We start from the raw sequence: 25,904 nt of genomic DNA on the forward strand, positions 1-25,904 counted from the left end.
TGTAGGAGCAATCTTTCCCACTTATTAGCTTCTATCTCATCGGGCACGCCCAGAAGCAAAGCCCTTGGGTCCAGTGGTATGGTGCGAGTCAGAACTCGGGAGAGTTCCCTACAGCATGCGTTCCAAAAAGTTTGTATCTGGGGACACAGCCACAAAATGTGAATAAAGGTCCCCTCCCCATCCCCACACCGCAAACAGTTTGGGTCAGAAGCCCGTTTCCAGCCATATAGACGTGTCCTAGGGTAATAAACCCGGTGTAGTATTTTCAACTGCACTAATCGAAGCCTAGAGGAAATGGCGATTTCCCGGGGATGCATAAGGACTTGTATCCAATCCTCAGGATCTATCACCCCCACATCTACTTCCCATTTTGCCTTTAGTTCATTCAATTCGGGGGTAGCAAAGGAGGATATAGCATTGTAAAGGATGGAAGTGCATTTGGTAGGGATATGCGCCGGAAGGATGTTACGCTCTATGGGGGTATAGTCCGGTAACTGCGTATCTGCTGTCAGGTAGGGTCTCAAAGCATGGGCGAGGCGAATGTAGTGGTAATGTTCCGTATTCGGAATCTGGAATCGCAATTGTAGGTCATCAAATGAGGCCAAACACCCCTGTGTAAGCATGTCCCCAATCCTGGCAATCCCCGCATTCACCCACCTAGGCCACGGCTCCAACTTCTGGGTCTCAGCTAGGTTGTTGTTCCGCCAGAGGGGTTGTGCTCTAGTAGCTTTATTTTCCCACCCAATGAATCGGTGTGCCTGTCTCCACACTGTGATCATATGCGTAGTGGTTGTGGGCGGAGAGGTTCTCGAAAGGGGCTGATAGAGGAGAAGCAGCGGGTCAGTGTTGCGCATAGTGGCTATCTCAGCCCGTATATGGGGCAGGTCTCGGTCCCCGTGGAGAAGGTCATTAACCACCACCAGTTGTGATGCCCAGTAATACGTTTGAAGGCGGGGAACTCCTATTCCTCCCTCCCAAATAGATCTTTGAAGTGTAGTTAACGCAATTCGTGACTGGCCTCCCCCCCATATGAGGTCTCTGAGAAGTGTCTCCACCTGGTGGAACTCCGAGTCGGGGACTTTAAGTGGGGCATTTTGAAGGACATAGAGGAATCTAGGAAGGGTCATCATTTTAAAAAGTGCCGCTCTTCCCATAAGTGTCAGGGGGAGGAGTTTCCAGTGCCGGACATCAACAATAAAGCGGTCTGTGATTGGTCGGAGATTGTTCCTTATATAGCTTGTTAAATCCCCGGATATCCATATTCCCAGGTAACGAAACCCCTGTCGTTCCACCCGGTACGGGCAGTCCTGGGGGATTGCCTGTTCCCCACCCTTCACCGGAAAGAGGACTGATTTCCCCCAGTTGATTCTGAGTCCGCTGAGTTCCCCAAAGCGGACTAACATTTGCGTTACAATGGCAGAGGATGTTAGTGGGTCACCCAGGTACACCAGGAGGTCATCCGCATACAGGGATGTACGATCCTCGTGTCCCTCCGGCCATCTGAATCCTCTCCAGGCGGTGTTTTGGCGAAGCCAAAGAGCTAATGGCTCGATAGCAAGGGCGAACAAAAGAGGGGACAAAGGGCATCCCTGTCGCGTACCACGGCCCAGGGGGAAGGACCCAGAGGACCAGCCATTCACTCTCACTTCCGCCTTGATGTTAACATAAAGTAGCTGCACCCAGCCTAAATAGGCCTCTCCGAACCCCATGCGGCGCATTATTTCCCAAAGGTAGTCCCATCGAATGGAGTCGAACGCCTTTATTGCCAACAAGGCCAAGGGTTCGTTTATAATCGGGGATCTCTCCAATGCTAAATGGAGGCGGCGCAGATTCATCCGAGTCGATTTGGCAGGCATAAAACCACACTGATCCGGATGGATCAAGGAGGATGTGACTAACTGCAACCGATTCGCTAATAGCTTAGCAAGGACCTTAGCTTCCCCGTTAATCAGCGATATAGGTCTATAAGAAGCACAATCATGTGGAGGTTTGCCAGGCTTGGGAATGACCACAATGGTGGCCTTGCAAAGATCTGGTGGGAGGGTACCCTGTTCCCGGGCAGCAAGAAACATCCTATGTAGAGGACCGGCCATTTTGTCTACTCCTAGCTTCTGCCAAGTTTCAACTGGGAATCCGTTCGGGCCCGGTGCCTTTCCCGACTGGAGCTGAGACAGTGCCTCTGCAATCTCAGCCTCTGATAAAGCAGAGTCCAGCTGGTCCCTCTGTTGCCCCGAAAGGATCGGCAGCGTCACCTCATCTAGGAGGCAGGGGTTTAGCGGTGAGGTCGGAGCCCGATACAAATCTGCGTAAAACTCTGTGAAGGCCTCGGCAATCCCAGAGTCCGAATGTTGGGTGTCGCCCTGTGCCGTGACAATTTCCCGGACATGGCGCTGCCCCTCGTCTCTCCTCTGCAACCAAGCGAGCAGTTTACCCGACTTATCCCCAAGTTCATACACCCTCGCCCTAGCCTGCCAATGGGCCTGCTTGGCGTCATCCATCGTTCTGTTACGGAGGCACTCCTGGGCGCGCTGGAGGGATCGGTGGGTCTCAGGCGTAGGATCGGATATATGCTCAATCTCCCTGTCTCTCACTTCCTCTTCGGCCTTTAATATTTCCCGGAACCGGATGTTTCTTTTATGTGTCGTCCAAGAAAGGATTTCACCCCTTAGCACTGTTTTATAGGCCTCCCATAATATCACGGGGCTGTCCACCGACTTCTCGTTAATTTCGAAATATTCACCAGAAACTTCCTCGAGGCGATCTATCAGTTCCGGGGACCCCAGATAATAATTGTTAAGTCTCCACGTTCTAGGGGGAAGGGGACCCTGCATACGCAATTCAACTAAGAGGGGGGAGTGGTCCGAAATGCCCCGGGGGAGTAAATCTGCGGACATTGCCCTATGGAGGTCGGTATGTGGCAAGAAGAAGTAGTCCAGTCTGGACATGGAGCCGTGAGCGCCGGAATGGAAGGAGTACTCCCTATCAGTCGGGTGTAACTCTCTCCATACATCTCGGAGCCCAAGGGCCGATGCAAAACTGGCCAATCTAGTCGAGGTGTCAGGGTTGCGATTTCGGAGATGGGAACGGTCAAAGTTATCATTCATGGTATCATTAAAATCACCCCCCAGAATGAACGTATCAGGATGGTGTTTCCCTATAAGGGTAGTAAGATCGTCCAGTAATTCCTGTCCCAACCCGGGTGGGGAATAAATTGCGGCAATGGCCATCGTCTGACCCCAGATGGTCCCCATGACGAACACGTATCGACCCCTTGGGTCGCGCTCAACCAATTGCTGAGTAAATGGAATGCGCTTGTGTATCAGGATGAGGGTGCCCCTGGAGCCCATTGTGTACCCCGCCTGAAGGGCAAGGTGGTAATTAGTCCTCTGAAAAAAGGCACAGTGTGATCCGGCCAGGTGGGTTTCTGTCAAAAGGGCCACATCAGGGGAGTGTCTATTTAGAAATTGCCTAAGCAGGCGCCGTTTAATCCCGGACCCCATCCCATTCACGTTCCAGGTGAGGAACTTCAGGGATTTGGTGTGGCGCATGGGTGTCCCGTGAGTCTGTGCACAGGATATCTATCACACATGATGGGGGTCTGTACGATTGTAGCAATCAGTGAGAGATGGTGAAGTGGTAACTTCGACCAAAGACAGTGGTTCGTGTCCGTTATAAACATATGACAGTCTTGAAGTAACAAACAAACTTCCAAACATTCCCAACTTACCCCCACCCTATACTCCACCCCAACACGAAGTACCTGTCGCCCAAACATAGCTGGACCTTCAACTTAAGGTAGCAGCTCAAAAACCCAGACCCTAGAGCCGGGTCTAGATAAACAAGAAAGAGGGGGGGGGGAAAAGGGAGAAGGAGAAGGAGAAGGAAAGGAGGAAGTTCGGCTAGGGGGGGGGGGTTTTCAGAGGCTCCTCCAGAGTCCCCTCCCATGCGCCAGTGTCAACATCTTCCATGGTGGACTACTCATGCGTCCGGCTTAAGAATACAAACAAAGAAAGAATACTTCAAAGCGCCATTACTAGGCCAGAGGGGCGACAGTCCGGTCAATGTCCTCGCTGATCTGCATCGGGGTCCAGGACCCCCTGTTCATTCCTCTCCGGGTTTCCTCTCGGGGAGGCGTGCCTGGGCCTCGGTCTTCCTCTCGGCCTCCTCGGTCTCGCAGTCCAATCACCTTCTATATGGGCCTCCGCCCATTTCCATGCCTCCTGCGGGTCGCTGAAATGAACCGTGGTTCCACCATGATATATCTTCAGTTGGGCCGGGAAGAGCAGGCCATATTTCACATTTAGTTGGGCCAGCTGTCTCTTGAGTGGCTCAAACGATTGTCGTGCCCGCTGCACTTCTCGGGTGTAGTCCGGGAAAAAGGCGATTCGGGAGCCGTTATGGGTAATCGAGCCTTGTGCCCGCGACAGTTGCAGGAGGGCATCCCTATCTCGGTAGTTGAGTAAGCGGGTGATGATAGTACGTGGCGGGGCACCCGGGGGTGGTCTACCCGCCGGCATTCTGTGAGCCCTCTCCACTGAGAAGAACTTTGAAAAGGATGTGGCCTCGAAGATGTCTACAAGCCACTGCTCCAAGAACAGCTCCATACACTGTCCCTCCTCCCCTTCTGGCAGACCCAGGATACGGACATTATTGCGACGGGATCGCCCCTCTCCATCCTCCACTCTTGATTCAAGGGTCTTAAGGCGGTTTAAGGCCTGGGACAGTTGGCGGTTAATCCCGCCTATATTGTCTTCCACTTCAGAAATACGTTGTTCCGCCTCTCCCGTTCTGGAGGTTAGTTTCTGTAGATCGTGGCGTAGGAAGGAGACGTCTGCCGCCATGCTATCTATTTTGGTCTCCATGGAGGATCGGGAATTAGCAATGGCCGCCATTACATCATGGAGAGAAAGAGGGCCCTCCCCATTGGGGGAGTTCGGTCGCGTTGCTGGGGCCGCCGGGGCCGGGGTGGTGGCGACGGCAAATTGGTCCATGCTGCTCTGTGTGGAGGGTTTCTTCTGCCTTTCTTTCCCCATAGTTCCGGGGAGGCGTGGGGCGTCCGGCACGGCAGGTCGAACAGTGCTAATTACGCCCTTATGGATCTACTCCGGTGTACCGTGTCGCAGCCCCGCAACAGGCCAGGTGGAAGGCCTCGGGGTCCTCCAAACACCTTCCAACACGCAGGTTCCACGAATCCACCGTCTGTATGGAGCAGGGGGGGGGGGGAGAGTTAATCCCACCTACCTCTAGCTCTGTCGGGCCAGGCCGCTGCCGTCCTCCACCACTCGGGGCTGGGTCGAAACAGCCCAAGAGCAGGAGCCGTTTGTCCGGGCGACCTCCGGTTGTAAGAAAAGTCAGTGTCCACTGCGTGTGCCGCACCACACCAGGCCGCTTCAAGCCCCAATCAGACAGGAGGTGGTCTGCCCTCAAGCTCCGGCGGCCATCTTGGTTTCGCAGTTCGGGGCCCCCGGCCTTCAGTAAATTGCAGATTATGGCCCTCCAAACGGGCAGACCACAGCCCGGATTTCCGCCGGTCGTAGCCCCCAGCTTCACGGGCACAATCGTGGCGTTGATGTCGCTCGATGTCCCCAGGAATCAGGATAAAGGTACAGGATTGTGTCGGCGCTTACGGGAGCTCACTCAGCTCACGTCCGCATCGCTCGCGCGCTAGCCACGCCCCCCTACATGATCCTATTATTGAATGTTTTATAGATCTAGTGCACATGCAGGAACAAACATAGCAGCCATATTGAAACGCAATGCCTAAACGCAGCACAGCAGCCAGCATCCCAGGTGTAGGCCGCGAACATGAGGAGAGTAATAGGTTGTATTCCGGGCACTGATGAGAAAGGCCAGACCTACAGAGATCCATAAATCCTTAATTGTCCCAAAATGTTGCCAACCTTTGTGCTCTGTGAAGAATGTGCCCTGTAAGGCCACGAGAAGAGGTCTGAGTGTCTTTGTACGATACAATCCCACGAGAGGGAGGGCACAGGCCTCTGACCCCCACCAGGCCAAATTCCAAGCTATAACACCTATATGCCCCAGCTTTAAGACCTCTGAATTCCAAGGTATCAGCCAGACCACTGACCATAAACCTGTTAGACACCCAATCGATCAAAAGATCAGAAAGCAGCGCTTTCCTGCCTTCACTTCTAGGTCAATTGATTTGTGCTGCGAGGTGCAGGGAGGGATGAAATTATAGCCCAGAACCAGGGTGGAAAACCCTGGAGAGGTTACGGCCTGTCAGGGAGCAAGTGAAGTGTGTGAGTTAGTACGACCTCGGCTTTGCCTTCTGCCCCCTGTCTGCGAGTACCAGGTGCACTGTTACATAGACAGAGATGTGTTGTTTAGTTTGCTTATATTTTGCCAATTAGCCGCCTGATGACGCAATGACGAATGCATCACCACCCACGTGGAAGAAGATGGACGGACAGGGCAGGGACCAATGGCCTGGCATCCCCTATGGAGCAGGTTGACCATGTGTAGGGTCTCACCAACCAGCTGCACAGGTTCCTACTATTTGTAATGATGTCACTGATAACGCTATGCACCCTTATAATGTGCTGCTCTTGCAGATTTTGGCAGAACATTTTGCAGCAGCAGACTTCTTTTTTGGCACTTTTCATTTTTGTGTTGAAATAAACTGGTTATCCTTGCAAGTGGTGTATTGGGCCTTTTTCCCTAGCACATCTAAGGGGCTTTCCTACACCATCAGCAGAATATATCTGAAAACAGCTAAGGTATAAGTTGTATTAAAATTATTTAACAACGTAAATATATCATTTTTTTAAAAAATAATTCAAATGCAAGTCAGCGCATGGCAAACCGTTTTGATTATACTTTAGAGCTCTAAAGAAGAAATCTTGACAAAACAATCCAATTATTTGCACATCATAATAAGGAATGGTACTCATATACTTTATAGGAAAGTCTATGCCCACATTACTCTTCAATCTTGGAGGGTTAAGAGGAGATCGCACAAACAAGGCAACAAAAATATGATAACTTCAATTGCAGAATATCTCAAGCAACAGATTTTGGTGAGTCCGCTTAATCTCAATATCATCCACAGGATGGGATGCTAATAAGGCAATAAGCCCCTCGCCGGCGAGCCATTACAGTGCAAGAGAATGCCCTTAAAGAAGGCTCTGGGGGCATTACCAAATGCGGGAATGGCCCGGTAGCAAGGGGCTTATTGCCATAAGTACCACAGCCCATTAGACCGGGGTACTATTGGTATTTCTTTCCGATTGCGAGATGCGTTGCATTTCGCAGCCCAAAAAAAAAATAACAAAAAATAAGGAAATACATCCGCGGACTTGGAAACGTAGTCCGTTCTCCCTTTCCGTGGTGGCCATAGTAAAGAAAGAAAATGGCCACCAGCGAAGGGAAAAAAGGACTACACATAGTCCCTTCTCCCTTTCCATCACAGCCATTCAAGTAAGGAACAAGTTACTTACCTGTAACTGTTGTTCTCCAGCATGGGTCTGGCATGGATTCACATGCTCATGAATATTCCCCGTCGTCAGGCTGGGAATCCTCGGTAAAGAAAAAACCAGTATCAGTTTCGTTTCTGATCTGTCTTTCGTAGTAATAACCAATCACTGGTCTCTGCGTCATACTGACCACAGCCAATGACTGCCCTCTACCTAAGCACCGCCTCTGGCAGCCATCTTCAGATTTGGAAGCACGTGAAGTGGCAGTATGACCAAGTGAAGAGCCGCAGAGGGGTAGGCGGGAGGGTTCGCATGTGAATCCATGCCAGACCCATGCTGGAGAACAACAGTTACAGGTAAGTAACTTGTTCCTTCTCCAGCATGGGGTCTGGCATGGATTCACATGCTCATGAATAAAGAATACATAGCAGTACACACATGCACAACCACGGGAGGTGGCAAAGGCTCAACATTAAGCATTACATCAAACTCAACATTAAGCATCTTACCTCCTCAGCAGGCTCACCTCAGGCGAACAGGTTGCGCAGCACTGCTTGGCCGACCCTGGACTCCTCCCTGGAATCCCGATCGACGCAGTAGAACTTTGTGAAGGTGTGCGTCGACCTCCACGTAGCAGCCCTGCATATGTCCAGCAGGGGCACACCAGAAAGGAACGCCGTGGTAGCTGCGATCGCTCTGGTGGAATGGGCTCTCGGACGGCCGGGCAGCGGTCGGTTTGCCAACCGATGACAGTACATGATACAGCCGGAGAGCCATCTGGAAATGGAAGCCTTCGAGAGAACCTTCCCCTGATTGACAGGTCCAAAGTTCACAAAGAGTTGTGACGTCTTCCGAAAACACTTTGTGCGGTCCACGTAGAACTTCAGCGCTCTAGCCACATCCAGCGAGTGCAAAGTCCTCTCAGCCGGCGACGAAGGGGACGGGAAGAACACAGGCAACACCAAGGGTTCGTTGAGATGGAAGTCCGACGGTACCTTGGGCATGAAGGAGGGGTGCGTCCTGAGCACTACCCTCGTGTCGTGAAAAGTCAAGTACGGGGCCTTGCAGGAAAGGCCCTGGATCTCTCCCACCCGTCGTGCGGAGGTGATGGCCACAAGAAACGCTGTTTTCCACGACAGAAACTTCAATGGGGCCGAGTGCAGAGGCTCGAACGGAGGTCCCATGAGCTTGGTCAGCACCACGTTGAGCTCCCACGCCGGGGCCGGAGCCTTCACCGGCGGGAACGATCTGAACAGTCCCTTCATGAACTCTTTCACCAGACGATGAGACCACAAGGACGTCCGTCCCGTGGTTCTGGTGTATCGGGAGATCGCAGCAAGATGAATCTTGATGGACGCGTGTGCCAGTCCAGCTTTGGCCAGCGTCAGCAGGTACGGCAGAACTTGGGGAGCCGTAATCCGTAGAGGGTTAATCTTCTGTGCGTGGCACCAGACAGAGAACCTCTTCCATTTGTGTCCATAGCATTTAAGAGTCGAGGACGCCCTGGCCTTTGCAAGAACCTCTCTGCAGTCGGCCGGTATGTCGTATCCTCCAAACTCTAGCGCTGCAGGAGCCAGGCCTGCAAGTTCAGCGATTTCGGGTCGTGGTGGAGGATGGCGCCTCCTTCCCTGGAGAGCAGATCCGCGTCCACCGGCAGCTTGATTGGCGGGGACGCTGACAAGTCCAGAAGGTCCGGGAACCATATCTGCCTCGGCCACGCAGGTGCGACGAGGATCATCCTGCACCCTGACCTCTTGAGCTGGTTGACGAGCCGGATTAGCAGTGGCAAAGGAGGGAACGCGTAGAGGAAAAGGCCCTCCCAGGGGAACGAGAAAGCATCGCCCATGCTCCTCGCCTGGGGGAACCTGCTGGCGAACCTCCGGCACTTGGAGTTCGTCGCCGTCACGAACAGGTCGATCTGGGGTGTGCCCCACCGTCGGAAGAGGCGATCCACCAGATCCTGCCGTAGTTCCCACTCATGGCACGAGCGCAGCTCCCTGCTGAGTGAGTCGGCGATGGTGTTTTTTATCCCTGCCAGATGAAACGGCACCAGAAACATCCCTTGGGCGACTGCCCAATGCCACAGGTCCTGCGCCTCCTTGGACAGTGCTGGGGACCTGGTTCCGCCCTGTTTTCTGATGTAAAACATGGTGGTGGTGTTGTCGGTGAAGATCCTCACCACCTTGCCTTTGAGGGATGGAAGGAAGGACCTGAGGGCCCAAAACACTGCACGGAGCTCCAGGACGTTGATATGTAAGGATTTCTCCGTGTGGGAGCCAAAGGCCCCTTGCGTGCAGATTTTCGGTGTGCGCTCCCCACCCTTCCAGGGAGGCATCCGTGGTCACTGTCTCCTGGTGGGCTGGGGTCTGGAAGGCCATGCCCGCCGTCAGATGCGCGCGGGTGCCCCACCACCGGATCGCTCGTCGGAAACTCTCGTCGAGTGTGATCCTTTCCTTGAAGTTGCCTGTCGTTTGGATCCAGCGCGCCTCCAGGAACTCCTGCAACGGGCGCATCCGGAGCCTGCACATGGGAATGAGGTAGATGCAGGAAGACATCATTCCGAGGAGGGACTTGATGGACCACACCTTGGCCGCGTCGGCCACCAACATCCGCTGCACCTTGCCCAGGATGGTCCTGGTCCTCTCCTCCGACGGGGAGGCCCGAAGGGACACTGTGTTGAGCCTCGCTCCCAGAAACAGAGTGTCTTGCGCGGGTACCAGGTGGGATTTGGCGTAGTTCACGGAGAATCCCAGGTCCGTGAGAAGTTGGACGGTCCTTGCCGTGTGGACCACGGCGAGCTCCCTTGTCTTGGCTCGGATGAGCCAGTCGTCCAGGTAGGGGTAGACGTGGATCCCTTCGCGGCGCAGCTGAGCCGCCACCGGTGCGAGGCACTTGGTGAACACCCTGGGTGCCGACCGTAGACCGAAGGGGAGGGCTTTGAACTGGTAATGCCGCCCTTGGACCACAAATCTGAGGAATTTTCGGTGCCCCTTCAAGATGGGAATATGGAAGTAGGCATCCTCCAAATCCAACGACGACAGGAAGTCTCCTTCCTCCAGCTGACCCAGGACGTGCTGGAGGGTGACCATCCGGAACTTTTGCGCCTTGATGAACTTGTTCAGACGTCGCAGGTCCAGGATGGGGCGCCATCCCCCCGTCTTCTTCTTCGCGAGGAAGTATCTCGAGTAGACTCCGGAGCCCCGCAGCCTCTTTGGGACGAGTTCGATGGCGCCCTTCTTGAGCATCGCCTTCACCTCCAGGAGGAGTTGAGGGACGTGAAGTTCTTTCCTGGCCACGGGGGGGGACGCGCGGACACTTTCTTTGAAACTCGAGCGCGTGGCCCCGGGCCAAGGCGTCCAGCACCCAACGGTCGGTGGAGATGGACTCCCACACGCTGACGAAGCTCGCCAGCCGGGCTCCCACCGGGGTGCTTCGGTGGGGGCCCGACCCCCCGGCCGGTTCAATCCTGCTTCGACGAGGCTTTAGCGCCTTGTCCTTGGCAACGACGGCGGGGTCCGCCAGGCTTGCCTCGTCCTCTGTAGGCCTCCTGAGATGACGAGCAGGCCGCTTGACGGTAGGAGGAGAAACCGCCGCCGGAACCTTTGGAGGCGCCCTTGCCTCCGCTGCTCCGAAAGGGCGTCCGTCGTTGTTGCAGAACTCCAAGGGCCCGGGCCGTCTCGGTGTCCGCTTTAATGGCCTGAAGGGAATCGTCCACCGTTTTCCCAAACAGGTTGTTCCCATCGAAGGGCATGTCCAGGACTCTGGTCTGAACGTCTTGACGGAAGTCCGTAGCCTTGAGCCATCCACGCCGCCTAAGGCAAACGCCGTTGCCTAACTGGCGGAACCCAGTGTCGGCGATATCCGTCGCAACGGTAATGGCGTGGTCCGAAGCCACCTCACCTTCCTGCAGGATCTCCAGGGCCTCCGCCCTCTTGTCGTCCGGCAAGAAGTCCAGCAGGGGAGCCAGTTTGTACCAGAGCTCCCTGTCGTATCGGGCCACGATAGCCAAGGCGTTGGCAGCTTTAATCGTCGTCGCTGCAGACGAGATGACTCTGCGTCCCATAGCGTCCAATTTCTTTCCCTCGCCGTCCGGTGGGGAAGTCGAAGTGGAGGCCGCACCCCCCCCCCGCTTTTTTCCTGGCCGCCGCGGAGACGACGGAGTCCGGGGTAGGCTGCGCCCAGAGGCACAGGGGGGCCGTGTCCGGGACCCGGTACTTTTTCTCGTACTGGTCTCTTCTAGCTGGCGTCGTGGACGGGTTCTTGAGGAGGGTGAGGCCCTCATCCCAAATGTCGTCCAATAGAGGCACCGCGAGGACCGTCTTCCTCTTGGCCTCGCGCCGCTGATAAAGGAAACCTTCCTTCTTCTTCTCCTCAGGGCAGAGTTGGAAAAGCTCGGATGCCCTGGCGATCATTGAGTGGAACGATCCAATCTCGTCGGGCGGAGAAGCCCTGGTGGGAGGCGACGACGGTACATCCTCGTCGTATACCTCGTCGTCCGTACCCGTCGCTGCCGTGTCAGTCCCCGTATCATCCCCTCGGGTGGACGGGGAGGAAGGCTGGAAGGGGCGCGACGGCTGAAAAGGAGGTGGAGGGTGGATCCTTCTTTTCTTGGTAGGGGGAACACCAGAAGGTCCCGGTTCTGGGTCCCCCGACGGGAGAGGTTCCGTCGGCAACGGTAGTCTCGTCCTTATCTCAGAGCATAAGGACTGTATAGCCAACAAAATGGCCGCCGAGTTGTCTCGCGGCGCTGGCAGAGGGGAATCCGACAGGCGATCAGGGGCCCCGTCGGTACCCTCGACGATGTCGTCGTCACCTGCGTCGGGATCCATCCCGACGGGCCGGTCTTCTTCCACGCCGAAGCCGTGGCTTAAGACCTCGACCAGCTCCTCCTCCGAGGTTGAGGCCGAATCTACGACGACGCCCTTCCCCCCCCTTTTTCTTCCCCACGGGGGATTTCACGGGGGTCCTATCGATGGGCACAAAAGAGGACGCCCTCCGAGGTGGCAGGGAGACTCTGAGCCCCGAGGTCGCCACCACTGGTGTAGCCTCCACAGTCTGAGCTAGGGCTGCCGCGACAAGTTCGATAGAGGGCTTGGCCGGATGGATTAAGGCCTTCACCACCTTAGGTGCGCTCACCGCCTTATCCTTGAGGGGGGGGACACTGCCTCGCTCCCCCTCCGCCTTCGAGCTCGAGCGGGGCCTCTCCAGGAGTTTCGCCGGGTGCTCGGCCTTCCTCTTACCCGACCCAGAGCGTTGGCTCGTGGTTGATGGTGCCGGGGAGGGTGCGCCCTGCCTGGCGCCCGTAGAGCCCGACCGTTCGGCGCTCCCGGTGCCAGCGGACTCGCGGTGCTTGGCCTTATGTTGGACCCCCGTCGCCGGGGCGTCCTCAAAGGTCTTAGAAGACCGCTCGGATTTCTTCCTCTTCTTCTCGCCGGACGGGCTCTTCCCTTCTAGCCAGTTGGCGAGACGTTGATGGCGGTCCTTCATGGTCCGCTCCGACATGTTGCCGCAAAACGCACAGTTCTTCTCCACATGCGTCTTGTCCTCATGTAGGCAGTAAAGACAAAAAGAGTGTTCGTCCTCCTTGAAGACGTTCTGCAGCTGGCATCCAGGGCAGACCCTGAACAGCTTTCCGGGCGTCGAGCCTCCCTTCTCCTGGGCCATGGCCGGGCCTGAGAAACTTCTGGAGTCCTCCAAAAGCGTAGCTCGACGAAATCTTCACCCTTGAGGGGCGCAGACGAATCCGAAACGGGTCCCCGTTGATCGGATGGAGAGTCGGTGGAGCTTGAGGCTCTTTTGACCGAAAAAACGAAGTTTTTGAGAAAAAACGTGAAAAAAAATAGCACTAACGCTCGAGAGCAAAAGCACGAGGATCCCAACACATGAACGTGCGGTAAAAATCTGAAGATGGCTGCCAGAGGCGGTGCTTAGGTAGAGGGCAGTCATTGGCTGTGGTCAGTATGACGCAGAGACCAGTGATTGGTTATTACTACGAAAGACAGATCAGAAACGAAACTGATACTAGTTTTTTCTTTACCGAGGATTCCCAGCCTGACGACGGGGAATATTCATGAGCATGTGAATCCATGCCAGACCCCATGCTGGAGAAATAAAAAAGTAAACCAAAAAAAAAACGGCCGCCATGGAATAGGGAGAAGGGACCACATATCGCTCCTTCTCCCTTTCCATGGAAGCCACTCTGGGAAGTAACCCAGGGCCGCGGCCGAGAAACAGAGATTTCAGAGCCTTCTCCTCGAGGTAAGGCCAAGGGCGAGGGCCAATGAGCTTGCTTGTAAAAAGCTCATTGCCCCTCGCCAGGTACTATTGGTAACTAACATACATTACTTACGAACAAAAAGGAGGGATGTAGGGACACACAATGATTACTAAAACTCAGATCGGTTGACACCTTGCATAGGTGTGGTAAAGTAATTTTCCTTTTTGTTATCCATGGTACACTTTGATTAGTTATTCTTTTCCTTTCTTAAGCTTTATTTAATTCAATTTTTGTTTCCCGGATTTTGGGTGCTTCAACTTCACTATGTTTAATTGGTTAATGTTAGGTATGGTTTACAGATATAATATGGAAGATGTATTTGCAGAATATGGATATGATATGTGCTATCTTGCCTCCCAATTTTCTATATATGTCTTGTTTATACCCGTTTTCTCCGTCTTCCAACTTTGGCCTTGGTATGTATATACAAATCATAGTACTGTTATTGTTGTGACTATACAAGATTCAGCCTTGAAAAACACTATGGGTCGAAACATGTGTCGGCTGTGGCTATGAAAATTAAACCTAACTTTTGATAATCACCATTTGTGTCTGACTATTGCTAGACTACTAGATCTTAGAGGAAAGAGGATTTCTATACATATTACACATTCTTAATGATTTCTGGATTACTGATGACAAACGATGCACTTTAAATATCTCTAACTTCACGTTGAGCACACAATACTGGCTCATCCTATACCTTTCCATAGCTTCACATAGTGGTCGGGCCAGATAGGGCAGATGGAAGGACTTTACAAAGATGAACCTTAGTTTCTTAGTTGGGAAGGGTATTCCCTCTAGTGATAGGGACAGTGAGGCCTTTTCATATTAGTTTTATTAAAAAGAACCTGAATCATGTCTTCTGTGTGACCGACTCCTTCTTCCGACCCTCCACAGTATCTAGCAAGACAGAATCATGGTGTTGGTGATCACAGGATCGTTATTGCTCATAAGCTGGCCCCTTGCCTCGATTCAAACCTGCATGCTATGCAGCTGTATTGACTCATTTTCCTCCATTTGTGTCTTTATCATGCCTCAGTTGAGGGTTGCAGCTCTGGGTCTCACAGGACTAACAATTCGGCCAAAGGCCGTAGGACCCCTGTAGTGTCACCCAAGCTCCTAACACTTGCTTAGCAGGGATAAGCTCATATGTGGATCCCAGGACCCTGATGGTTTCTAGACTCATAGGGGTGGGCTTTCTTAATTTCAACAGCACCAGACAAGACATCTTGCCGTACCCTCCCACCACAAAGCACCCTTCCACCAGGGCCACATCACTTGCTTCTCCCCTCCTCCACTGCCATTTCTCACAACACAGCCCTGCAAATTCAGCTGCTTTCAATCAAAGCTCACTACACACTATCAGGACAGGGTTTCTTTCTTCTCCCTTTGGCAGGGTGGTCTCCAACAGCCCCATGATACAGACAGGGCCACGTAGTGGGGGAACTTCACTGAAAGCCTACAGGAGATGAAGATATTCAAACATGCATATTGCAGATGGCAGGGAATCGTGGGCATGGACCAGGGGTCGTATGAACAGTGATCAAATGGGGTATGGTAGCATGAGAGCCATCACTAAATCTTCCTCCTGCACACTTTAACGAAACACCCCCAAACACTGAAAGTGTGAGTGTCCATCACCTCCACAATATTAAAACCACATCTACCACAGCTCCAGCCCCATATTCTCCAGAAGTACTTGATGGGATTTCTTGCCACCAAACACCAGCCCGTTATTTGTCAATGCAATCCTGGTAATAGCTAGCAAACTTTCTAGGAGTCTCAGTCTACGTGGTAGCCCCTGGTGGGTGCTATTAAATGAAATGGCCATAGACATGAGGTTAGGGAAGTTGCCCATATACTCCACTAGGAAAGTGGGGAAAAGCGTACCTTGGCCCACTCCTCATGGTGCTATACCAGACATGCTGGTATTTTGGGATAATATGGGACGAGGAGGAAGGGGGAAGGGGGACAAAGGGTGGGCATAGGACTGGGAATCTTAACAAGGACTACTCAAAACAAGAAAAAAAAACAGAAAATGTCAATATCTGTTTCTGGGAGGGAAATGGACTTATCTATGTATGAGCATTTAGAGTCAAACCGCAGCTTTGGTGGGACATGAGCAATCTGGCTGTGCATGTTGATGGAATACAGAGAATAGCATTAACATTTACTGAAACTTGTTTGGGGATGCTTGTGGTCTCTTGCAGAATGGATATGACCAAGGAGTACAGGCAAGACTGCCCCTTTTTGGGTGGGACCTAGCCTTATTTGCATATAGGTTTTCCCCTTTCTGGAATGGGGTTACCTCTTGTTTTGCTTTATTCACATTTACTGTTAGAAAATGTTAAAGGTATTTATATAGCGCACCATCACCAACGGAATTGGTCCCCAGGCACTCTGGCGGATCTGTAAACGGGAGAAGGGCAGGTAAGGTTAGTCAGGGGGAGGAAAGAGGTGGTGTGCTGTTGGCAGCTTCAGCTTAGTATCCACCGAGTGCTGGGCTTTGGGGCAATAGATTGTTTAGTACTCATGTACACATTTGCAACTTTACCCGCAGAATGAAGAGAATCCGCAACCACTCTGAAAAGTTATGGGTGTTACTGCCCCAATAAGGGTGGGGGGGGAGGGGCCTGCGTGTCTGTCGGTCTGCCTGCGTGTCTCTCTGCCTGCGTGTCTGTCTGTCTGCCTGCGTGTCTGTCTGCCTGCGTGTCTGTCTGCCTGCGTGTCTGTCTGCCTGCGTGTCTGTCTGCCTGCCTGTCTGTCTGCCTGCGTGTCTGTCTGTCTGTCTGCCTGCCTGTCTGTCTGCCTGCGTGTCTGTCTGTCTGCCTGCCTGTCTGTCTGCCTGCCTGTCTGTCTGCCTGCCTGTCTGTCTGCCTGCCTGTCTGTCTGCCTGCCTGTCTGTCTGCCTGCCTGCCTGTCTGTCTGCCTGCCTGTCTGTCTGTCTGCCTGCCTGTCTGTCTGCCTGCCTGTCTGTCTGCCTGCCTGTCTGTCTGCCTGCGTGTCTGTCTGCCTGCGTGTCTGTCTGCCTGCGTGTCTGTCTGCCTGCGTGTCTGTCTGCCTGCGTGTCTGCCTGTCTGTCTGCCTGCGTGTCTGCCTGCGTGTCTGCCTGTCTCTCTGCGTGTCTGTCTGTCTCTCTGCGTGTCTGTCTGTCTCTCTGCGTGTCTGTCTGTCTCTCTGCGTGTCTGTCTGTCTCTCTGCGTGTCTGTCTGTCTCTCTGCGTGTCTGTCTGTCTCTCTGCGTGTCTGTCTGTCTCTCTGCCTGCCTGCCTGCCTGTCTATCTGTGTCTGTCTCTCTGCCTGCCTGTCTATCTGTGTCTGTCTCTCTGCGTGTCTGTCTGTCTCTCTGCCTGTCTCTCTGCGTGTCTGTCTGTCTCTCTGCCTGTCTCTCTGCATGTCTGCCTGCCTCTCTGCCTGTCTGTCTGTCTGTCTGTGTCTATCTGTCTGTCTCTCTGCCTGCCTGCCTGCGTGCCTGCCTGCCTGCGTGCCTGCCTGCCTGCCTGCGCGTCTGCCTGTCTCTCTGCCTGCGTGTGCGTCTGCCTGTCTCTCTGCCTGCGTGTGCGTCTGCCTGTCTCTCTGCCTGCGTGTGCGTCTGTCTGTCTCTCTGCCTGCGTGTGCATCGGTCTCTCTCTGCGTCTCCCCCTCTGCGTCCCTCTCCCCCTCTGCGTCCCTCTCCCCCTCTGCGTCCCTCTCCCCCTCTGCGTCCCTCTCCCCCTCTGCGTCCCTCTCCCCCTCTGCGTCCCTCTCCCCCTCTGCGTCTCTCTCCCTCTCTGCGTCTCTCTCCCTCTCTGCGTCTCTCTCTCTCTCTGTGTCTGTCTGCGCGTTTTGTTTTCTAGAAATGTCCTGATGCAAAACCCAAACTGTTTAAATCTAATACAGATGTGCTCAGTGGAACTGGCCCTGAGTGTGTTAACAATTTCCTAAGTATTTTCTGAAGATGCTACAGTGGCGAGACCCCCTGAAATGTGGTATTTAAATCCTTTCATGTTTCATTCATGCTAATGGCCCAATACGTATAAACATGTTTCTACACCACCAAAATAGTTTTAAAGCGGCAGCATACTTCTTGGAAACCTTGTGCTTATTAAAACAAAGTATTTAATTTTTGGGGCAGTGGGGTTCAGGCACTGGTCAGTGGGCAAACAAACTTAACATTTTGGCCCCATCTTATACCAGTTTCAGCGTACACCTCTTCTATGCTACCAAGTGATCAGTTCCTTCGTCATCCAACCTCTGGTTTCTATATGCAAGTCACTCATTAACTTGCTATGAATAGTAAAGGAGAACAAGTTACTTTCTTACCTGGTAACGTTCTTTCGATGGGATGGTCCGACGACGTATTCCATATCTATGACAGGTAATCACCACAACTGTGCTGCTTCGGAAACTTTTCCGGCGTCTGTGTCCTGCGTCGATGCGCCGACGTCGAGGACCTCCTCCGACGTCCGACGTCATCCGATGTGATAAGTAGGACGCACGACGCCTGTAGCCTCAGTTGTAGTTTTTTCCCCCAGAACGTGTGACATAAGTCAACTGCCAGTCAGACACAAAGCCTTGCGGAACGTAAGCTGCAATCGCAAAAGAAATTCTGCAGCGGGGAAGGCAGGGCGGGAGCGATATGGAATACGTCGTCGGACCATCCCATCGAAAGAACGTTACCAGGTAAGAAAGTAACTTGTTCTTCGAGGGGATTGGGTCCTCCGACGTATTCCATATCTATGACAGACTCCCAAAGCAGTACCAGAGCAAGGAGGAGGGAAAGAATTTATAAACAAAATTTATAATAGCCAATCAAATAGCAGAGCAAAGGACCGCCTTGCCAAAGACCAGATCCTGCCCACTGATGGAATCGAGGGAATAATGCCGTACAAATGTATGTACTGAAGCCCAGGTGGCTGCATCACAGATGTTGCGAATAGGAACACCCCTCTGCAGGGCAGTAGACGCAGCCATACCCCTGGTAGAATAGGCCCGCAAGCCAGCCGGTGGGTCCTTACCCGCCAAGCGGTAACACTCCGAGATGGCCAAAATAATCCAGCGGGACAAAGTCTGTTTCGTCACAGCTTGCCCCAAACGCTTATCAGCGTAACCAATAAAGAGTTGATCGTCCACTCTGACCCGGGACATGCGTGAAACATAAAAGCTTAAAGCTCTCCTAGGATCAAGCCTATGGAGCCTCTCCTCTTCCTTACCAGGATGCAGAGGAGGATAGAATGCCGGAAGAACAACCTTCTGGGCCAAATGAAATTCCGTCACTACCTTCGGAAGAAAAGAAGGACGAACACGAAGGACAACCCTGTCCTTGTGGAAAACAGTGAAGGGTGGCTTAACTGAAAGTGCCTGTAACTCACTCACTCTGTGAGCGGAAGTAACCGCAACTAAAAACACAGTTTTCAGAGTTAACAGCCTCAAAGGGCAAGAATGTAAAGGCTCAAACGGAGCACCCATAAGAAACCTAAGAACAAGGTTTAAATCCCAACCAGGCACCAGGAAAGGTGACGGAGGGAACACATTAGTGAGCCCTTTCAGAAACTGTGAAATTAAAGGGATCTTAAAGTAAGAACACTCTTCAGACGAGCGCTTAAAGATGGACAGCGCCGCCAGGTAACCTTTAATGGTACCCACTTGCAAGCCCCTGTGGGTCAAAGAAAGCAAAAAGGACAGAACCATGGGGATGTCACATGCAAAAGGATCCACATTCCGAACTCTGCACCAGTCGCAGAACTTACGCCAACGGTACAGAGACTTAGTTGCTGGCCTTCGGGCCGAAAGCAACACCTCCATCACGTCCTCAGGGAGGTCCCAATCCCTATACCTCAACCTTTCAGAAGCCAAGCGTGAAGGTTGAGGGATCTGACCTCTGGATGGAGAACCAGACCCCCCCTCCCGTGAGAGCAGATCGTCTCGGTAGGGAAGACGACGTGGAGGGCAGATGGACAAGTCGAGAAGGTCCGGGTACCACGTCCTCCGAGCCCACGCCGGAGCAATGAGGATCATCCGGGAACCGAACTTCCGTAACCTCCGCAGCACTTGCGGGATGACGGGGACTGGAGGAAACGCGTACAGCAGCGGGAACGACCAATCCACCACGAACGCGTCTCCTAAGGCTCCTTTTGGAGGAAATTCCCGCGAGCAGAACCTCTCGCACTTCCGGTTGACACTGGAGGCGAAGAGATCCACTTGAGGGGTCCCCCAAAGGGCGAAGATCTCCAGGAGAATCTCCTGAGCCAACTCCCACTCGTGAGAGATTGCGCTCTGCCTGCTCAGAGCGTCCGCCGTCACGTTTTCGACTCCGGCCAGATGAACTGCCGAGACCGAAACTTCCTGCTGGATGGCCCAGAACTCGAGCTGCATCGCCTCCCTGCACAGAGGAAGTGACCCTGCCCCCCCTTTTTTGTTGAGGTAGTGCATGGCCACCGTGTTGTCCGTCAGGATCAGGACATTCCTCCCTCGCACAGTCGGCAGAAAAGCCTTCAGGGCTAGCCTGACGGCCCTCAGCTCCAACAGATTGATATGGAGTCTGGACTCCGACGGAGACCAACGACCGCTGACTGTCAGCCCGCTGGCATGAGCTCCCCATCCCGTGAGGGATGCATCCGTCACGATCGTCACCTCCGGCCAGGGAAGCCAAAACGGAGCCCCCTTCATCAAGTTGCCTTCGACGGCCCACCACAGAAGGTCCTGGGCGACCGAGGGCGGCACCTGAATAGGGTCCGACATCCTGCCGGAGGACTGCGACCATTGCATCTTGAGTGCCCACTGCAAAGATCTCATGCGCAGGCGAGCCTCTGGCACCAGAAGAATGCAGGATGCCATGAGACCGAGCAACCTCAAGAACTCGAACGCTGGGAGCGTCTGGGCATGCTGAAACTTGTGCACCATCTGCTGAATGTGAAGAGCCCTCACCTGGGGAGGAAAACACTGCCCCAGGGAAGTGTTGAGCACTGCTCCGATGTACTGGAGCCTCTGCGTTGGCGTCAAATGGGACTTCTTTAAATTGAGTGAGATGCCCAGCTTGTGAAGGGAGTGGCAGTTGATGGACAGATGATCCAGGACTTGCTCGGGAGAGCTCCCCCTGATCAACCAATCGTCCAGGTAGGGGTAGACGTGAATCCCCCCTTGCCTGAGATGCGCTGCAACCACCACCATGAGCTTGGTGAAAACCCTCGGGGCGGAGGTCAATCCGAACGGCAGGACCCGAAACTGAAAGTGCGAGTCGCCAACCGCGAACCTCAGGTACTTCTTGTGCTTGGGATGGATCGGCACATGGAAGTAAGCATCCTTGAGGTCGAGTGACACCAACCAGTCCTGAAGCTGAAGGGCCTGGAGGACTTGAGAGAGAGTAACCATCTTGAACTTGTCCTTCCTGAGGAGTTTGTTCAAACCGCGCAAGTCCATGATGGGTCTCAATCCCCCGTCTTTCTTGGAAATCAAAAAATAAGGGGAATACCATCCCTTGTTCCTCTCCGCTACAGGCACCAGTTCTATAGCGCCTTTCACCAGCAGGGCTTGAATTTCCTGCGCAAGGAGCGGATCCGGACACTTCAAAGAGAGGTTCCCCGGTGGATTGTCGCGAGGCCTGTGCCGAAAGGGAAGACAGTAGCCGTGGGCTATGATCTCCAGAACCCACACATCTGAAGTAATGGCTTGCCACTCTACAAGATGCTGCGCCAGCCTTCCCCCAACCGGCGAACCATGGGACATGGCCTCATGACTGAGTAGGAGCGGCTGCGGCGTTACCTGAGGGCAAAGAGGCAACTGCCCGAGCGGCCTTGGCACCACGGGTACCCTGTCGTCCACCTCTGGTACCCCTGCGCTGGCCTCTTTGACTGCCAGCCCCTCTCGCTTTACTGAAGGACGAGTAATAGCGAAAGGAACCACCCCTCCACTGCTGTCCCCTAGGACGAAAAGGCGGAGGTTGGCGAACTGCAGCGCCCAACGACTTCGCAGCAGCTTTTGAGGTCTGCAACCTCTCAAGGCTCTCGTCAGCCTTGCTGCCAAAAAGGTGTTCACCGTCAAAGGGCATGTTGAGGAGCCGGGATTGCACATCAGGAGCAAACCCCGACTTCCGCAACCACGCAAACCTGCGTATCACGGTGCTCGCCGCCATGGACCTACTGACGCAATCAGCCAAGTCCAGACCCGACTGAACGGACTCACACATGGCATCCTTACCATCCTGGACCATAGCAAGGAAACCATCCCATTCAACCCCTTCGGGAATATGTTCAGCCGCCAACGCAACACAGTTCCACAGAGTGTGCGCGAAACGTGACAAGGCACAAATGGAGTTGGCCGCCATTCTTCGCCCAGCCATCAAAACGCTTGTCGTCCCTATCAGGAGGGATGGTAGGGTACGACGCCTGCTTTGCCGGGGCCGTGGCCGCCTGCACCACCAAACTTTCAGGAGTGGGGTGCCTGGTCAAGTAGCAGGGGTCGCTACTGGCTGGACGGTATTTACGCGACAAGGACTTGCCCACCGCCGGGAGACTCTCCGGAGCAGTCCAAGCCGCCGCCACCCTTCTCTGTAAAGCCATATGGAACGGCAGTACCGGGTCAGTTGGGGGACCAACATCAAGGATGTCAGTCAGGTCATCCTGCACAAACTCCCCTGGGGGAGCAGACCATCCCAGATACTCAGAAACCCTAGCCATAAGGCGCCGGTAAGAGGAATCGGCATGGGAGCCAGGCTCAGGCCGACAAAATTCCACCTCCAGAGAGGTGTCCAGTCCACTGGCATCATGCAGAGACTGCCTCAAATCGTCAAACTGACTATGGCCCGAGACAATGTCATCTGGCACCTGACGAGGAACCAGGCCATCAGAATCCTCATCCGCCTCTGAAATATATTCCAGGTGGCGAAAAGAAGGCACCCGAGAGTGCTTGCTCTTAGCCAGAGCCTTCCTAGGGGGTACACCCGAGACACGGGGCATCTCCGACACAAAAGGCGTCGAGCGAATCGGCGCCGCCGTCGAGAAAACCGGCAACGGCGCCGAGAGGATCGGCGTCGACGTCAAGGAAATCGGCGTCGACGTCAGATGCAGCGCCTCCAGTATCGGTGGCGTCGACACAGCCCTCGAAGCCGGAGCCCCGAGCGTGTCCCTCGACGACCTGAACGTCGACGGCTTCGACGACTTCCTCGGAGCCGGAGCCTCGAGAAAGCCTGTCGACGCCCTCGACGCCACAGGCGTCGATGTCTTCCTCGAAGACATCACAGGTGCACACGGTCTCGATCGCGTCGAGGACCGGGACCTGGAACGGGTACGGCGAGAACGAGCCTCCTTGTCCGAACGGGACCTCTCCCGTGACTCGCGCCGACCACTCTTGCGAGCGGTGGCTCTCGACCTCACACGGCCGACCCCACTCGGGGGCGCGGACGGTTGAGTACCCTGCGACTCAAGAATCGCCAACATCTTCTTCCCGAAGTAAGCCCATTCCTCCGGCGTCGCACGGCTAGAGGGGTAACCGACGGGCCGGGCAGAGTCCTCCGAAGAGGACCTGGAAGGCGACCGGTGTCGGCGCTTCCGAGAATGCCTCGAAGAGGCGGAGGAGTGGCGAGACCGACTCCTAGAAGAAGACCGACGAGACTTCCAACGATGACGCGGAGAGTCACCCCTCGAATCATCCGTCGAAACCCCCGCCGACTTAGACTTCCGGGGCTTGGACACCCGACCTACCGACAATTTCTTCTTACGCTCGCGCAAGGCCTTGGACGTGAGCGACAGGCAGTCGATACAGTCATCCGTGTCATGGGCCTCCCCGAGGCACCAGAGGCAGGCGTCGTGCGAGTCAGTCACCGACATCTTGGACCCGCACTCCCCGCACTTCTTAAAGCCCGGACGCGGGGTTGACGACGCAGTGGAAGACATCGTCGAAGAAATACACAAACGAACAGGTTCGAAGAACCAGAAAGAACAGAACTCCAAAGAGTCGAGGCTTAGAACCGAGAAACACGAAGCAACACGTTCGCGGAAAAAACGGAACTGAGGCTACAGGCGTCGTGCGTCCTACTTATCACATCGGATGACGTCGGAGGAGGTCCTCGACGTCGGCGCATCGACGTCATCGACGCAGGACGCAGACTCCGGAAAAGTTTCCGAAGCAGCACAGCTGTGGTGATTACCTGTCATAGATATGGAATACGTCGGAGGACCCAATCCCCTCGAAAAATACATTTTTAAAAACCAAGCTTCTCTTTTAGTACCAAAAGGAAACAATTGTAGATAGGTTTTGATGAACGGGGCTACAAAACATCTGCACGTGTCCAGAATGTATATTCAATAATGATACATCAATACTTTTGCTGTGATTTTCTTAATTGCCATTGACTCACCAGAAAGTACAGTGTGTGTTTTTGCACCTCCAAGATCCTCCTGTGTGACATCCTCGTTTGTGACAGACTTGACCACATCTGGACCAGTGATGAATAAGTAGGACGTGTCCTGAAACCATATACTATAGATTTAGTACATCTTAAACTGGGGGAAGGCGAGTACAGTGATCTTAAAACATTGCTTCTGTAAGCACCATTAAAGTTGTCAATAGTTTTAAAGATCAGACAACCACTACAAACTAAAAGCATAGCATGGAGATGTAAAAAGAAAAACATGTACTTCACAAAACCATCAATGAAAAAGTGTAGTAGTTATAAAGTGTTGGGATGCAGGTACAGCGTCCAAACAGAGGCAAGAGGTTCAGACTGCAAAAAACTATGAGCACAGAGGGTTGCTTATGTAGTGTCAGTATTTTCTTTGTTCGCCACACAGCACACGTGTCATTAATTCATCAGCATTAATAAACTCTGGAGAGTATTATGGGATGAAAGGAAGAGCAGCTACAATGTTGAAATGAAGAGGCCGAGGCCAAGTTGTGTTGAGAGCATGCATGCAGTGGCAGCGAGTCAAGCCGTGTTCTATTAATATGAGAGAGAACACTGACCATATATTGTGTCATTTTGCATTTAGGGAACTCTAAGTAGCATATGAATAAAAGGCCGAAGTGCCTATAAGAACACACATAGTACAGGGAAGCTGACTTTCAGTGTTAGCGCCATGAGCCAAGTTAGCAAGAGTTTCGCCATTTCTGGATTTCGCTCGTTGGGAGTAGATTCTGTTGGAAGAGTTCGTTGGAAGATAGAGCATTTACTTACGCCTAGAAGCCAGCAATTTGGTCAGCTAATTTGAAGGTATTTTCCTTTTCTCCGTATATTATGGGACGGGAATAGACTGGGTGTCAGACATGGGACCAGCTGACGCACAAAAAAGAGAGCGGTGCATGGCTGTGTTGTTATAAAGCCATCTGGATTCTCAGAAAGATAAGGAAAGAACACATACTAGGGAGGAAGCATCTTGTGGGAGTAGTACGAGGTGTGACAACACATAAAACAAAAGGTTGAACAGGTCGTCTGGGTCAGTTTGATGGCATGAAGAGACCACTGTATTTTCAAAGGGGACATTTCAAGCTGATCAAAGCGTCTCAACTAACAAGGACGATCCATCAGTTTAAAATAATATCTGATCAGCTGAGATCAATTATATTGTCATGTTTTCGGATGACTGCAACATTACATCATATTGGGGTGCGTTTTTGACAAAGCAACATGTGTGTAAATGTTTAGGGTTATATGGGATTTTGTCCAATGAGGAACATGGACATGATTTTATCTGAGATGTTAATTCTGCAGGTTCACTGCTATATAAACTTGTTACTTCTATGAGCAAGCCGAGTGAGAGATTGTTTTCAGTACCAAGGAGCCGACTATGTTCCCGGCCGGGTTTGCATGTAATAAATCTTGTTATCCTCCCAAAGCCATGCACTGTTATTTTACTTGTGAAGACTGTTGTATCTGGCCGTGAGGGCCCACGCACACATGCAGACACGGACCACACAAGAATACACAGGACGCGATGCTGCTTGCTCCGCGTCCCGGCGGGAACTGCCGCCCGGGTGCACTTTATTAAACTACGCATGCGCGGGACCATAACGAGGCCCGCGCATGCACACCAACTCAACTGGGACGTCACATCCCTTTTTAACTTCAACCAAAACAACGTAAACAGTTAAACGTGCATCACCTTGCACACCAGGTATTCTGGGCGGCCATATGACCACTTGAGTCTCACCTTGCCTCATTCAGTTCAGTCACGTGAGTCCAGGACATAGTCCTTGAAATGCCCGGGCAATCGCCTT

General features: G+C 53.2%; 1 protein-coding gene across 2 annotated transcripts in view; it reads right to left on the reverse strand.

The window, feature by feature from the left end:
• PCCB (propionyl-CoA carboxylase subunit beta) overlaps positions 1-25,904 on the reverse strand; it is a 1,121,578-nt gene that overhangs the window by 817,353 nt on the left and 278,321 nt on the right. For both annotated transcript variants that reach the window (XM_069618020.1, XM_069618019.1), the window contains exon 7: positions 24,049-24,157. In XM_069618020.1, the coding sequence (XP_069474121.1) occupies positions 24,049-24,157 (109 nt within the window). The remainder of the gene's footprint in view (positions 1-24,048; positions 24,158-25,904) is intronic.

Source organism: Ambystoma mexicanum, chromosome 10 (assembly GCF_040938575.1).
Source record: "Ambystoma mexicanum isolate Mex_15411 chromosome 10, UKY_AmexF1_1, whole genome shotgun sequence".
Taxonomy (NCBI): Eukaryota; Metazoa; Chordata; class Amphibia; order Caudata; family Ambystomatidae; genus Ambystoma; species Ambystoma mexicanum.